The 14,684-nt window shown below is 35.9% G+C and overlaps 1 protein-coding gene across 1 annotated transcript in view; it reads right to left on the bottom strand.

Annotated features, from left to right (window-relative positions):
• Positions 1–14,684, bottom strand: part of mgat5 (alpha-1,6-mannosylglycoprotein 6-beta-N-acetylglucosaminyltransferase) — a 68,404-nt gene that overhangs the window by 36,805 nt on the left and 16,915 nt on the right. Inside the window, exon 3 of the mRNA XM_059543069.1 lies at positions 5,420–5,587. Coding sequence (XP_059399052.1) covers positions 5,420–5,587 — 168 coding nt within the window. The remainder of the gene's footprint in view (positions 1–5,419; positions 5,588–14,684) is intronic.

Raw genomic sequence — 14,684 nt, 5'->3', positions numbered from 1 at the left:
GACCCCCGGCTCTGAAAAACAGGTGATAAACATCCAGAACTGGGAAATTAGGAGCAAATGTGTGAGTTCTGTTTGTGCTGTGTGTTCATTAAGAAGTAGGGCTGGGCGATATGACAATATTATCGTATTTTGACGATGTCTTGCAAGTATCGCAATGATAATAAATATTGCAACGATAATAAAAGTCAGTTAAAGACCATAATCTCCAACAGAGAAAAAAATGACAAATATATTTAACAGTCCATTAGTGACCATGCACACATTTATTCACATGAAATACACACACAAAATTGACAAAATATCCCTGTAAACATAGTTTCTCCTAAACGGTTGAGAAAGAAACAGCCTACATTGGATTTATGGACATCAGCTTAAATTCTAAGGATGTTCATTCGGTTTTAACCTACAAGATTTCACTTTTAATATAGTCCATTTATTGATTTTAACATGAAAATAATAATCATCCAGAATTTTTAAAGTGGGTTAGATAAAAAAGAAAACTAAACTAGAACAAAGTGGCAGAACTTGCAACTTTGAAGTTCCTTAAAGTTAAGCTGATCATTTTTACGTAATAATCATAAGTTTGATCACTAAGAAAAGAAATAGGACTTTGTTCACAACAAGTCACACAAAATGGGACGAAATCAATTAAATACGTAGTGTCAAAAATCATAACTATCAGTATTGTGTATTTATCGCTCATAATATAAAAATAATTGTAAGCCAGTTTTACTATTGGTGCAACCCCTAGTTGCGTTAAAAGAGATAAAAAAGAAGCCCAAACTAGATTTTTGGTTACACGTTATCTGAAGGAAGTGACAAAAATCATGCAAAACTCACAACCTCGAAGTTAAGCAGTTAATTGTTATGTAAAAGTATGTAAGTTTAATTGCTTAGAAAAGTGGAAGGACATTGTTCACAAAAAGCCACACAAATCTCATTTTGTGAGATTCCGTTCTCGTCTATCAAACAAGCAGTGCAGGATGACTTCAATTTAACACTTAGGTTTAACTAAAAAGGAGTAGCGACAGATGATGTAACTGCAGTTTATTTATAATAAACAGAACTTGAGTTGGTGTGGTTACTAATATTGTTAGCATTCTTGATGTAAACAGGCCTTAACTGTAACTTTAACCCTATGACTCTTTTAGCTAGCAAGGATGAATGCTATCTTTGTGCTATTGTTCTTAGCCTGTGAGAGTTTAGCTTATTAATTACATGTTGGTCTTGCGTTCACCAGCGGCATCTACGAGCACAATGAAGCAAGCCATTCTGTTTGCTAACAGTGGGTATCTCTGTCTGTCTCTCGCTCTCCCTCTCTCTCTCCAAGGATTCTAGGATCTAGTCAAGAGCCAGAAGTGTAGAGCGTGCCAGCGGCGTCATTTCAACACCGTCCAGAGAGACGGTAACAGACACCACTGGCGCAAACACACACACACCGCACAAACAACTGGGCTCTCTTCGCTGCTGGCACGCGGAGCCGATAACCTCTGATAAAGAGAGAAAGCCCGGGTGAAATGTGCTATGTTTGGATAGATAACATTGGCGGGCAACGGATCAGTCGTTTTTATCTTGTGGATTCACAGACGCAGACGTGAGATAATGCCAATCCAGGACGGATGTTATCCTAAGAGTGAAGACAATAGGAATAATTTACAAAAGGACCAAACATTACCATATTACACACATTATGCATGTCATTTCGGAGCTAGAATTAGCAAAGTTTTAACCTTTTTCCAAACAATCATCAAAATATTCCCACCATCTTCTGGGTGTTTAGTCTTGAAACTCAAGACTTTGGTTGAGATAGTGTTGCTAGGTTGTTTTTTGCGCAACAGAGTCTATATTTCAGTGTTTATGATGAGCTTGCTTGCAGGTTGTTCTGCTTATTAAGCTTTAATGAGTAAAAATAACTAAGCATTTTACCATTAAGATCAAAAATTTCGTCTGGGATGAAAAATACTTAACAGCCCTCTTAAATGTACATAGCTGATATATTGGCATGTTGCATATATGGATCGTCATATGCCAAAACGGCCAATATTTTCATTGAACCCTAACCCCGACATCAAACAAAATGTAGCTAGCTTGCACAAATTTTTCTGCATTGAAAACAACAATACTTTCTACTGTAGGTTTTTTATGACTTCGATGTTTTAATCAGACAAATTTGTGATGAATGAGGAAGACAATAAAAAACAAAGAAAATAGTAGGGGTGTGGCAAATCGATTTGTGGATCGATTCTGTAATTTTGCAAATACTTCACGATTCTTTCTGGAATTCTTTCTGGAATCGATTCAGACCGTCCTTTTTAACAGTTTTTAACCGCACACTTGAATTCTCATGAAAAAGAGCACTCGAGTCTAAGTGTGTTGTAATGTAAGTGGTTAAATGTACTAGCACCTCGGCTTTTATGATGCGAGATCAATGTAAACGGTCCACTGTGAACACTCTTGTGAGTTGCGTCAACTTTATCGAATTTAATGAATGATTATTTTAGGTTCAAGTGGTGTGTGTGTGTAAGGAACCTCAAGCAAGCAATGTATGGCTGTTTCTAAAGCATGCAGCACCATTTGCTGTTAAAAACTAAGCTCAGAATCCATTCCAGAGAGAATCGCGATGCATTCGGAAAAATCGCAGAAGTGATCCACGAATCGATTTATTGTCGCACCCCTAGAAAATAGTTAGCTAAATATACAGAAAAATAGAATGCTCCTTTAAATGTAGTTAGCTGATAATTTTATATAGAAAATTATGATATTTTATATCCTTCTTTGTGGTAGTTACACGCTGCAGTTTGTCGTGACTAATATCAATGTGTGTTCACAAAAAACAGCTAGGCTAACTGGCTGCTGGTATTTTGAAGATGCATGCCTACAAAACAACCTCAACAAATACACTCACTTTCTTCTAATAAATATTTTTGGGTCAATCAGAAAACCTATTCAATCGTATATTGGTTGTCAACTGACACGACTTTCAAACAGCGACAAAGAGACCTATGGTGATATTGCTGGGAAACAATTGAGGTTAACAGCAGGTGACCTACAAACAAAAAGCCCTTCCATTTATTCGAAATATTTGTTTCTTCTAACATCAAATGCACCCATTGAGAGGAAATCGGCAAGAAAGAACAGAAGGAGAATGTTCTCGGATGTGGGCGCAAGAGTTCACACGTACACTCGCTGGTTTGCAGTTCCAACATTAAGACCACAATCAGTCTTTGTGCGGCCCTCTCAGACGGTATTACTTAGTTTTGTCATCATGTTGATGGACTATAAAGAGTCGTTTGATAGTTTTGAGAAGCAGGACTTTTCTTTCTTTTCTCCGCTAGCTGCCAGACCCACTCTGTCATACATCAGGGAATAATAGTGCTTTGCAGAGCTCAGGACTGTGTGTAAAGATTCTAGTTGCTGTCATCCTGAACTATGACTTACATCTGAAAATGTTGGTTCGAGTTCTCAAAGACATCTCCAGCAAGTTGACAGTGTAGTGTAGTTGTAAAGAAAAAGTCTTAAGAGAAGAGAGACCTAAAATGGCGTTTCAACACACTGCAAAACTCGCTGCTATAAAAATAGCATCTTCTAGGTGGTTTTAACGTGTTTAGCTGTTGCTAGCATCTTCTGGCTATTTCAACTTGATGATTTGCAGGAATTAGCCTGCTCTTGATTTTTTCATTTAAAATTATTTAGTAATTTTGTTTAGTTTTTATGTCATTTGTATTCGTTTTTTAAATGTCAATTTATTTTATTATATGTCTATTTTACATTTACATATTTTTTAGTACATCAAGTTAAACTAAATGAAATTGGTAAAATTATGCTACAGCAATTTTGATATAATAGGGATGCTTGACTTATCAAGCACTACTTACAATGGTGAAAAAAAAGAGCTAAATTATTTACGCTCTGCACAATCTTCGCAAATCTAGTTAGCATTGACAGGACGCTGAGTGTTACATAATCTAATGCCATAATAACACACCATATCCATCACATACTGCAGTTTTAACCTGCCTTTGCAACTTAATGCATCTTATAAAATAATTTGGCTCAGTTTGCGCTATAAACAAAGGGTGGTCACCAGAACTGTCATCACAGCGGGTATGTCAAAAAAGCAGTCAGAGAAAAAAAGAGGGTTAGTTGTATCCAGCCACTGTCAAGCCCCACATGACTCAACAGGGCTTTGGCCTATATTAAGCACAGTGAGTCAGAGATGATGATCACATCCACACACACATCAAGTCAAGCCACATTGAAATCACACATACAGCCTTCACAGAAAAGCACTGGATGAACCGTGTTACAGTGATGGCATCAGATAATAATAATAATAATAATTTTACATATAAAAAAACAAAAAACATAGAAATAGCACTGCATCTATCAAAAAATCACAATATTACTGTAGTAAATGTCCAAAACCATTGGATTATAATTGTACATGTGCTGAAAATATGGTATATGTATATCAAATAATACCATATAAAAACATGGTATTATTTGACTACACCACCATTTACTATGGTATTTATGGTGTGAAATTATACAGTATAGTAAAATTTATACTACCACATTGACCAGTCTGCCTAAACAGTTTAACTACAGTAACACCACAGATCATTTTGTTCAAAAACATGATATTTCCACCCCAAATAATACTGATAACCTTACAAATGACTGTGATGTTCCCATGTAAAAGTGACAGAATTAGATGGTAATATCATGGTACTTTGATATACTGAATAATAGAGAATAGTTTCACCATGGCAGATGTCCAACAATATTATATTAAATTCAGTCATCCGGTCAACAAGATGGCATTGTGATTACAACACACGCATAGAGTTTAGCATCAAACTTCAATGCTGCCAAGTCAAACTTTGCCTCAGAGGCAAATTCAAGCTACATAAACTCTCAGTTTCGTCACTACAACCTGAAACAACACTGCTTTAGCAGATGAATCAATACGATGTAATAAAAAATAAAAATTAAACAGTGTAACCTAGCGGAGAACCTCATGTGATCCTATAGAAAACCAGTTTAAGTTTCTACCTTCCATGAACAAATCGAACAAAAATCAAACCGTGTTTATTGATAAATATCCCTTTTGACTCACAACTTGTAACGTTACCAAGCCCTTTTTTCTAACAAATACTATTTATTTTATCCCATGGTCATTAATCATCTTGGAGATCAATGGGATCCAATAAAAAAGGCAAGAAATGTCAAAGAAAACCATGTATGTGTGTGTGTGTGTGTGAGATGCATGTGATGAGAGATGTAAAGAATGCGGTGTATACTCTGAGGTCTACAGAGGGCTGTGTACTTTGGAAATGGGTGAAGATCAAGGAGAAAGAGAATGTCTCATTAGAAGGATTATCAGAAAATACTTCAGTACGGGAAAGAAGATCTTTACCTGCCACATTGACTTTTTCTGGGTTGATGGGGTTCGGTCCAGGGGTCACGGTTCCATTGGTCAGGTTGGTACTGGTGCCGTTGTACATGATATTGTCCACTTTAGACTCCAGCTTTGATAACCTCTGCATTATATTATCCAGAAGAACAGCTAGAGTCTTCTTCAGATCTGCACAACAGAATATGATAAACATATGAATAATTAGAAGGTTACAATAAAGCAGAGCGTTTTAGTATTTATATTATATAAATATATATTTATTAAATAATACAATAATTACTACATTCAAAAAATTTTACAAAAAGAAAAATTATTTACTAAACTATTTTTATTTTATACACATTATATATACAAATATAAAACATAACATTATATATATATAATTCAAATTCTATAAAATAAATTGTGTACAGATTTACTTGTAAAAAAAGATAATAACTGAAAGTCCACACAAACATAAAACAACAATACAGTAAATATATAAATGTTATTATAGTATGTTTATTTTCAAAATGTTTTGAATATGAATTTTCACTCAATGTTATTTTCTAGACAAAATATAAAATAACACTTGTACTTAAATATAAAACTATAAATATATAAAACAATTTTATTTTATTATATGTTTATTTTAATGTCATTTCATTTCCCACATAAAATACGCTACATGAATGTTATATGTAAATAAGAACCAATACCATTCCTAATATTTATTAAAACACTTTTAATATGTATTAAGCACTTATCCGTCTTTTCTTCCATATGAATAGAATAGAATAGAATAGAGTAGAATAGATCATTATGAGTACATAGGCTTTCTGCCCATTTAGATGTTCAATCCACACACACTTAACCGAATGAGGCCAGCAAACCTCTAGCATTTCAAACAGGCTTTAATGTGACTCCATCTGAAAGACAAGCTTCCTGCAGAACAGAGGAATAAAGAACCATCCATACGCACAATAACTCAACCAAGAGTTTCATCTTGATAACACACTATAAAAGATGACTTTGCTTTAATACAGAAAGAGAACGAGAAGACAAGTGGGGTTTAAAAAGTAGGGATGGGCGTTTTCCGCAAATATTACATTCGAATATTTGAGCTCACAAAAAATGAATATTCGAATATTCGTTTATTTAAATTAAGTTTAATGAGACAGACGTTATTTTTCAGCAACATTTATGGTTTCCGTCATTTTTGAACAAGCTTACAATAAGCTTGAACATTACACATCCTGTTTTGTAGCTGAAAACCTTTAACAATGCGTGCAAACAAACAAAAGTACAGATTTAAAAAAAAAAAAAGTGAACAAAGAAAAAAACGTAAATAAAGCAGCCTGCAGCAATTAGGCTATTGTACAGAACGTAGCTTACACTAAACTTTGAAACTTTTAAAATGTCAGCAAATCTTTTTTCTATTGTTTTGCATGTTCTTGTTAAGAAACACAGGCATGTAAACATGATCGGGGGAAAGTCGGCTCCTTAGTCTGTTCACAATAAGGACGGCCGCGGAGAAAACGCGCTCTGACGGCACAGACGTTGGCGGGACTCACAAATAGCGAATAAGTTTTGTGAAGCGCTTCGTGTTTTCCTTTCACCACTGAATGGGATCCTCATCTGGTGGAATACATGGCTCCAGCAAGAACTGTTCCAACTCATCCCGGCTGGCTCAGCCTTTTCCAACTAGTGGGCATTAGGGTGACCAGACGTCCCGAAAAATTCGGGACAGTCCCGAAATCTAAACCGTTTTCTTGAGTCCCGAATCTGGCCCTAATTGTCCCAAAAATTATACTAAAGCAAAATCTTGAGTAGTTATTGTCTGATAAACATTAAAAACTGTCTGCGGAGGTCGAGTCGTCCTGCAACCAGCCCCCGCCGGCTGCTCATCGGCTGCAGCATCTTTTTTCTAAAAAAGTTCAAAAAAAAAAAATAGGCGGGCAGGCACGAATTTAGATACAACCCGAATTCCGGAAAAGTTGGGACATTTTTTAAATTTTAATAAAATGAAAACTAAAGGAATTTCAAATCACATGAGCCAATATTTTATTCACAATAGAACATAGATAACGTAGCAAATGTTTAAACTGAGAAATTTTACACTTTTATCCACTTAATTAGCTCATTTAAAATTAAATGCCTGCTACAGGTCTCAAAAAAGTTGGCACGGGGGCAACAAATGGCTAAAAAAGCAAGCAGTTTTGAAAAGATTCAGCTGGGAGAACATCTAGTGATTAATTAAGTTAATTGATATCAGGTCTGTAACATGATTAGCTATAAAAGCTTTGTCTTAGAGAAGCAGAGTCTCTCAGAAGTAAAGATGGGCAGAGGCTCTCCAATCTGTGAAAGACTGCGTAAAAATTTTTTGGAAAACTTTAAAAACAATGTTCCTCAACGTCAAATTGCAAAGGCTTTGCAAATCTCATCATCTACAGTGCATAACATCATCAAAAGATTCAGAGAAACTGGAGAAATCTCTGTGCGTAAGGGACAAGGCCGGAGACCTTTATTGGATGCCCGTGGTCTTCGGGCTCTCAGACGACACTGCATCACTCATCGGCATGATTGTGTCAATGACATTACTAAATGGGCCCAGGAATACTTTCAGAAACCACTGTCGGTAAACACAATCCGCCGTGCCATCAGCAGATACCAACTAAAGCTCTATCATGCAAAAAGGAAGCCATATGTGAACATGGTCCAGAAGCGCCGTCGTGTCCTGTGGGCCAAGGCTCATTTAAAATGGACTATTTCAAAGTGGAATAGTGTTTTATGGTCAGACAAGTCCAAATTTGACATTCTTGTTGGAAATCACGGACGCCGTGTCCTCCGGGCTAAAGAGGAGGGAGACCTTCCAGCATGTTATCAGCGTTCAGTTCAAAAGCCAGCATCTCTGATGGTATGGGGGTGCATAAGTGCATACGGTATGGGCAGCTTGCATGTTTTGGAAGGCTCTGTGAATGCTGAAAGGTATATAAAGGTTTTAGAGCAACATATGCTTCCCTCCAAACAACGTCTATTTCAGGGAAGGCCTTGTTTATTTCAGCAGGACAATGCAAAACCACATACTGCAGCTATAACAACAGCATGGCTTCGTCGTAGAAGAGTCCGGGTGCTAACCTGGCCTGCCTGCAGTCCAGATCTTTCACCTATAGAGAACATTTGGCGCATCATTAAACGAAAAATACGTCAAAGACGACCACAAACTCTTCAGCAGCTGGAAATCTATATAAGGCAAGAATGGGACTAAATTCCAACAGCAAAACTCCAGCAACTCATAGCCTCAATGCCCAGACGTCTTCAAACTGTTTTGAAAAGAAAAGGAGATGCTACACCATGGTAAACATGCCCCGTCCCAACTTTTTTGAGACCTGTAGCAGAAATCAAAATTGAAATGAGCTCATTTTGTGCATAAAATTGTAAACTTTCTCAGTTTAAACATTTGCTACGTTATCTATGTTCTATTGTGAATAAAATATTGGCTCATGTGATTTGAAAGTCTTTTAGTTTTCATTTTATTAAAATTTAAAAAACGTCCCAACTTTTTCGGAATTCGGGTTGTATATCTAATTAATCTATATGCACAAAGACTATACGACATTTTTGTCCCCTTTTTGTTTTAAAGCTTGATGAAGAGAGCGCAAGTTGCTGCAGCTGCGAGGAGGACAGTGATGCACGCGTACAGGAGTGATTGACAGTTCATGGCACTGTGTACAAAAAAATACTCCGCTACACAATTATTTCGTTATTTTCGTTTAAGCTTATTGGCATTAGCGTAACACAGGGATCAGCAACCTTTTCGGCATGACGTGCCATTTTTTATTTTTATGGTTAACCACTGTGCCAAGTGTGCACAGCCCCCCCCCCCACACCCCGATATAATTCTGTATTTAAACGGTACATACACAATTTTTTATTATACGATAAAAAAAAGTTTTTTTAACGTTTAATCAACGTTAATGCACTGCTTTAATTGATGAACGTGCACACACAGACACACACACACACAACACACACCACTCGCACACAGAGATCTGAGATCGTGCTGTGCAAAAAGTAGCATTCAGAAGCTCATAAACCTATGAGTGTTGTCACGCTACTTTTATTAATCGATACTGAATCGCTACATTATATTTCTCAACAAGAAAGGGGCAAAATCGCTTCATTGTCTGCAGAGAGAGACAATTTACCCCCCCCCCCCCCCCCCACTTTCTTTCTCTCAAAATGGCCATATTTCAGAAAATTTTTCATCACTGGATATAGCTTTAGGTCATTTAACATTTCTATGGTAAAACGTATTATTAAAAGTTGACTAATGTTAATTGATTTGCAGCTTCATCTTACCTCACTCTCTTTAACGTTAAACTGACGCTTCGCGCTCTGCTTCTGTGAACAGTAAACCCCGCCTACTTTGATCTGATTGGCCATCTCAGTGATTTTGACATTGACGAGTGCTGTTAGACCGAGGCTTTGATCTGAAGCACCTAGTATGTGCAGTGTTTGCACGTGCATCCATGCAAGTTAATTCTCACACTTTAATAGTATTTGTAGCTCCTAACAGGCTGTGTGACTATGAGAAGTTATTACATCAAACTGTACGTCATTATACAGTTTTCCTTATTGCTTGCGTGCCAGCGATTATCCCTCTGCGTGCCACTGTTGGCACGCGTGCCGTAGGTTGCCAACCCCTGGCGTAACAGGAAGGTCTGATTTACGCACTGTTACAACAGTCATTGCTTTTTTTTTTTTACAATGACATTTGAGTTCATGATTTTATTGTTGTTGTTATTTGTGGCAGACTAACGAAGTCTAATATCATAAGCCCCCATCCCGTCACCCGAGACCGCAGACACCCCCCGCAGTTCTTATTCATTAATTATTTTTTGCTTGCATACATCTTCAAATATGCCGTGGAGAATCACAGAAAGTTACCGAATTAGGTTTTGTGGATTTTTATTTTTTTTAATGGCAAGCAAAAATATAGCGAAATTCGAATATCATTTTAATTTACAGAATAATTAGAGCAGAACGAATATTCGAATGTTCGACTATCCGTGCACACCCCTATTAAAAAGATCCTAATGAAATTATGAATCAGAATCTTGAGATACAGTCAGTAGAGATTGATTCTTGATTTAGTGATTCATAGTTTTAATCTAAATAAACAAACCAACCACATGTAGTAAACCATAGCAATAGAGAAGGACAAATAAGCATAATTCTTTAATTGTGGTCACCCAGAAATGAGCCATGGTTACTATCATTAACTAGATTCCCTTCACATACAATTCATGCCGACTACTTGAACCAGGAACAAACACGTAGTTAAACTAATTTCCAGTTACATACTTTAAGGTGTTTCTCATCTCAAAAAAGGATGAAGGACTGAATAGAAATGTACTTATAATGATCCATGACTAGTGAAGACGGTCCCAATTTTCCCATCCAATCAAATCCCAAACACTCCTGTCCCATTTTTTTTTGCTAAATATAATTTTTAATGCAGAAATGTGTCACATTATGGAAGTTAAACTTGAATGTCTCGAACTCATTCTATCGCTTTCTTTCTGGCTCAAAAAAATATTCCAAATCCAGTCAGATTTTCTCTGACAGATGGAGACAAGAGAGGATAATCCATATTTCTATGTAAGAGAGTGCTGTAGAACAATAATGAGGACGTCATGATTACCAAATCCCTCAGAGAGCAGTAAAACCTTTGGGATGGGTCGCATTCATGTGATAGTTTTTTTTAAGTGCATAAATTTTTTAAATCTAGGCCTTTTTGTCAGTCCCACAAGCTGCAAGATAACTGTAAATTTCTCAATGTTTGAAGGACAACAGACCAAAATACAATAACCGATAAAGCTGACAATCGGTTTGACCATTGTTTTTTTACCGATATTTAGTTCTATTAAAAATCACTCAACAACAATATTTACAGGTAAAGTAACTTCTTTCATAGTTTGGAGATCTATCTATCTATATCTATATTAAACCATTCATTCCAAGTTAAAATATCATTAAAATGAGTCAAACAGCCTTAAAATAATTGAAGTGCTATTTAAATCCCTCAAGCTGCAAGACAGCAATGTAACAAGTTTTGTGGGAATGAAAAAAATCTTAGACAATAATGGGACCATGAAATGAAAAACAAGCATTGTCTCACTGCTTTGAAGGAAAACAGCTCAACATGCAATAACTGATAAAACCGATAATCAGTTTGACCAATATTCCCTTTCACCATTATTCACTTCTTTAAAAAGCACCCAACAACAATATTTGCAGGTAAAGTAACTTTTAATTAGGGCTGGATGATTAATCAAAGTAATCGAAACCGAAATTCAGAACCTCTAACCGACTTAATTTTCCCATGTCGGTTATTTCAGCTTTTTAATCGTTTTAAAACTTCCCCTTTAAAAGCACACTAGCGCATGTGTAGCCACATGACTCTGCTCTCCAGTCAGTGGCATAAAAGCAAAACACGGAGGTGAACGCCGATTCAACACATAGTGATGGCGCACGAGCGGTGAGCCTTGCGTCTTCACTAAACTTTGTCAGTTGTATTTGTTTTATGGTTTGGACATTCAAGCGATTAGATGAACAGATGTGTATTCTTACATGGAGCTACCATGTTCGCGCAGCTGCATTGTGACACGAACACTCATATAAACAGTAGCTGTGAAGATCGCGCACACAGAGAAACGCAAAAACTAGTTGTCAGCGCTATCCTATGATTTATAACTAAAGTAGCTTAAGAATCTCAAAACTTATAGCATATTTTTCTACTTTTGAAGGAACTATGCTATTTACAACCCACAGCGTACTGGTACTGTGCTATTTTATCTTTATCTGATCTTTATTTATCTCTTACACCGAGCAATAATCTATAAGAAATGTTACGAACATAGATAAAATAACTGCTGATAGTGAGCTATGATGTCAGATCAGCTTTCAATAAGAAAAAATATTCCACCTTTAATAGTCGATCTCAATCGTCTGGTTGAGGCCAGTCTAAAAAGACGCTCAGGACAGTTGACAGAACGCTGCTGCGTGTCGTCATGAAAGCGTATCATTTTCACATGTTATTAAGCCTTGCCACTTGCCAATTTAACCATTCAAAATACTTTAAAGCATTCAAACACAAGACGCGGAAAAGCTGAACTGAGCAGCTGGTTACTCGCGCTGTGCTCGGTGCGCACGCAGAGAGAGAGCAGCGTCTCACAGACAGTAACACTGAACCAAGCTCTCCTTCAGGAATTGCTAATGCAACCTTTTCACACCACAGACTGAACACAATTAATCATTGCTTGGTAATTGGCCAACAAAGTAGTTTTGTTTGATTGTAATCCATTACATATCTTTCTATCAAAGTTATCTGATATTATCAAGATGAATTTGTTCTGACAGTTTAACTCTGGAGTTCTTGTCATATTTTATTACCATTTTCATTTTACCATAACTATAGCAAATAAACTGATAATGTAAGAAATGTTGAAGGTGTCTGAATAAATTTTGGTTTGACTGTACGTTTAATTTTTACAGTGCTATTTTACATTTAATTATTCGGTTTCTGTACCTGGACACTTACAAACTTGAAAAAACTTAAACACTGTAAATAGCACAAACAAATAAACAGAATGAACATACAAATTAAACACTTTCAAACAGGGCCCACTAACCCCAGCTACGGCCCTGCTTACAGTACAAAACCTTGTCAGTGAACTATGAGGTAGGGCTGGGCGATATATCGAATATTAGCGATAATATCGGAATAATTTTGATGACGATGTACAATTTGAATATATCGGGAATATCGAATATTTCAAATTCAAGCATACTTTCCCAAAAGAACGCGCCGAATGTCCAAAAAAGGAACCTGTAACTGCTGACTGCTCTACGCCCCTCTACTACGAGAGCTGTAATGATAGCGGTTGCCAGATAAAAAGAGTTTAAATCTCCGAATCAGTGCTCCACTGTTACAAGGATACATTTTCTGCCCGGTGTTTGCTTATTTTAAGCAATCTGGCAACCATGCGCACGTGCTCACTCCTCATTGCGGAAGAGCCGCTGACGATAATCTGAAAACACTAACAAGCTGGAATTGAGCGATCTAATGAAAGCGTCGTTCAGCCGGTCTGTGTTCTGTCGTGAGATCTCAACTGTATTGTTTGCGTTTGTGATCGCAAAAGTAAATGCACTTACTCGACCGCTGATGTTTGAATAGAGAAACATAGGCTATGGCCATTTGGAATTACTATTGGGGAATTTCACTGATATGTTTACCAGTTTCCATAATATAGACAGAGAAAATGCAAAAGTCTTTGGTATTCATTTATATATATTTATATATTTTGACAGTTGACAGACTTGTGTTCTTAGCTTAAAAACTTGTTAAAAAAATTAAAATAAAATACTTATCCCAGTTGCATAGTTTAAATTGTGAATTGCATGCACTAAAAAAAGTTGACAGAATGCACTTTCTGTAACTGTTACTTAATTTGCACTGCTTCAGTTACATATAGGCCTACATATGTATTCATTTAATAAAAAGCAGTAAGTGATCTCTTGGTCTAGATTTTTTAACTGCTTAAATTAGCGGTTTAATCTAAATCCTTTTTTTTTTTTTAATGGGCAAAAGAAAATCATGTTTTATTTTTTATTATTTAAATGCAAATGCAAACATATCGAGATATATATCGAATATCGTAAAACAATTTGACAATATCGAGATATAATTTTTTTTTGTATATCGCCCAGCCCTACTATGAGGGCAAAAAAACAAAACGGAAACAAAATAATCGTGCATTAATCGTAATCGAGGTAAAATCGAGGTTTTGATTTTAGGCCGTAATCGTCCAGTTTCTTTTAATTTAGAAATTGTTTGGATAATGCATTTTTTTGTTAAGCCATTACAAATAAAAAATAGCTTAAAAATGATAAATGGCCTTAAAATGCAAATCTAAAAATATAATTTTACAAATAACAACAATAGTAATACAAATTATAATTATGAATAAAATATTTAATGTTTTAATTGTTTTAATCTGTATCAAAAAGCAGAAAGAATGCATTATTTTAAAAATCAGTTATCTGTACACTTAATAAAAATTCGGAACATTTTTTTTCAATAATAAAAAACACTTTAGCATTGAATGTGAAGGATTATATAACAAAAATATATTTTAAAAAATTGGCTATAGGTACATTTTAAATAAAAACTAAATGTAAAAATAAAAATGCACTTTAACATGACGCATAATACAACAAA

The sequence above is a fragment of the Carassius carassius genome, chromosome 48, assembly GCF_963082965.1.
Source record: "Carassius carassius chromosome 48, fCarCar2.1, whole genome shotgun sequence".
Classification (NCBI taxonomy): Eukaryota; Metazoa; Chordata; class Actinopteri; order Cypriniformes; family Cyprinidae; genus Carassius; species Carassius carassius.
Note: the sequence above shows the minus strand (reverse complement) of the source record. Positions and strands in the feature narration are given on the sequence as shown.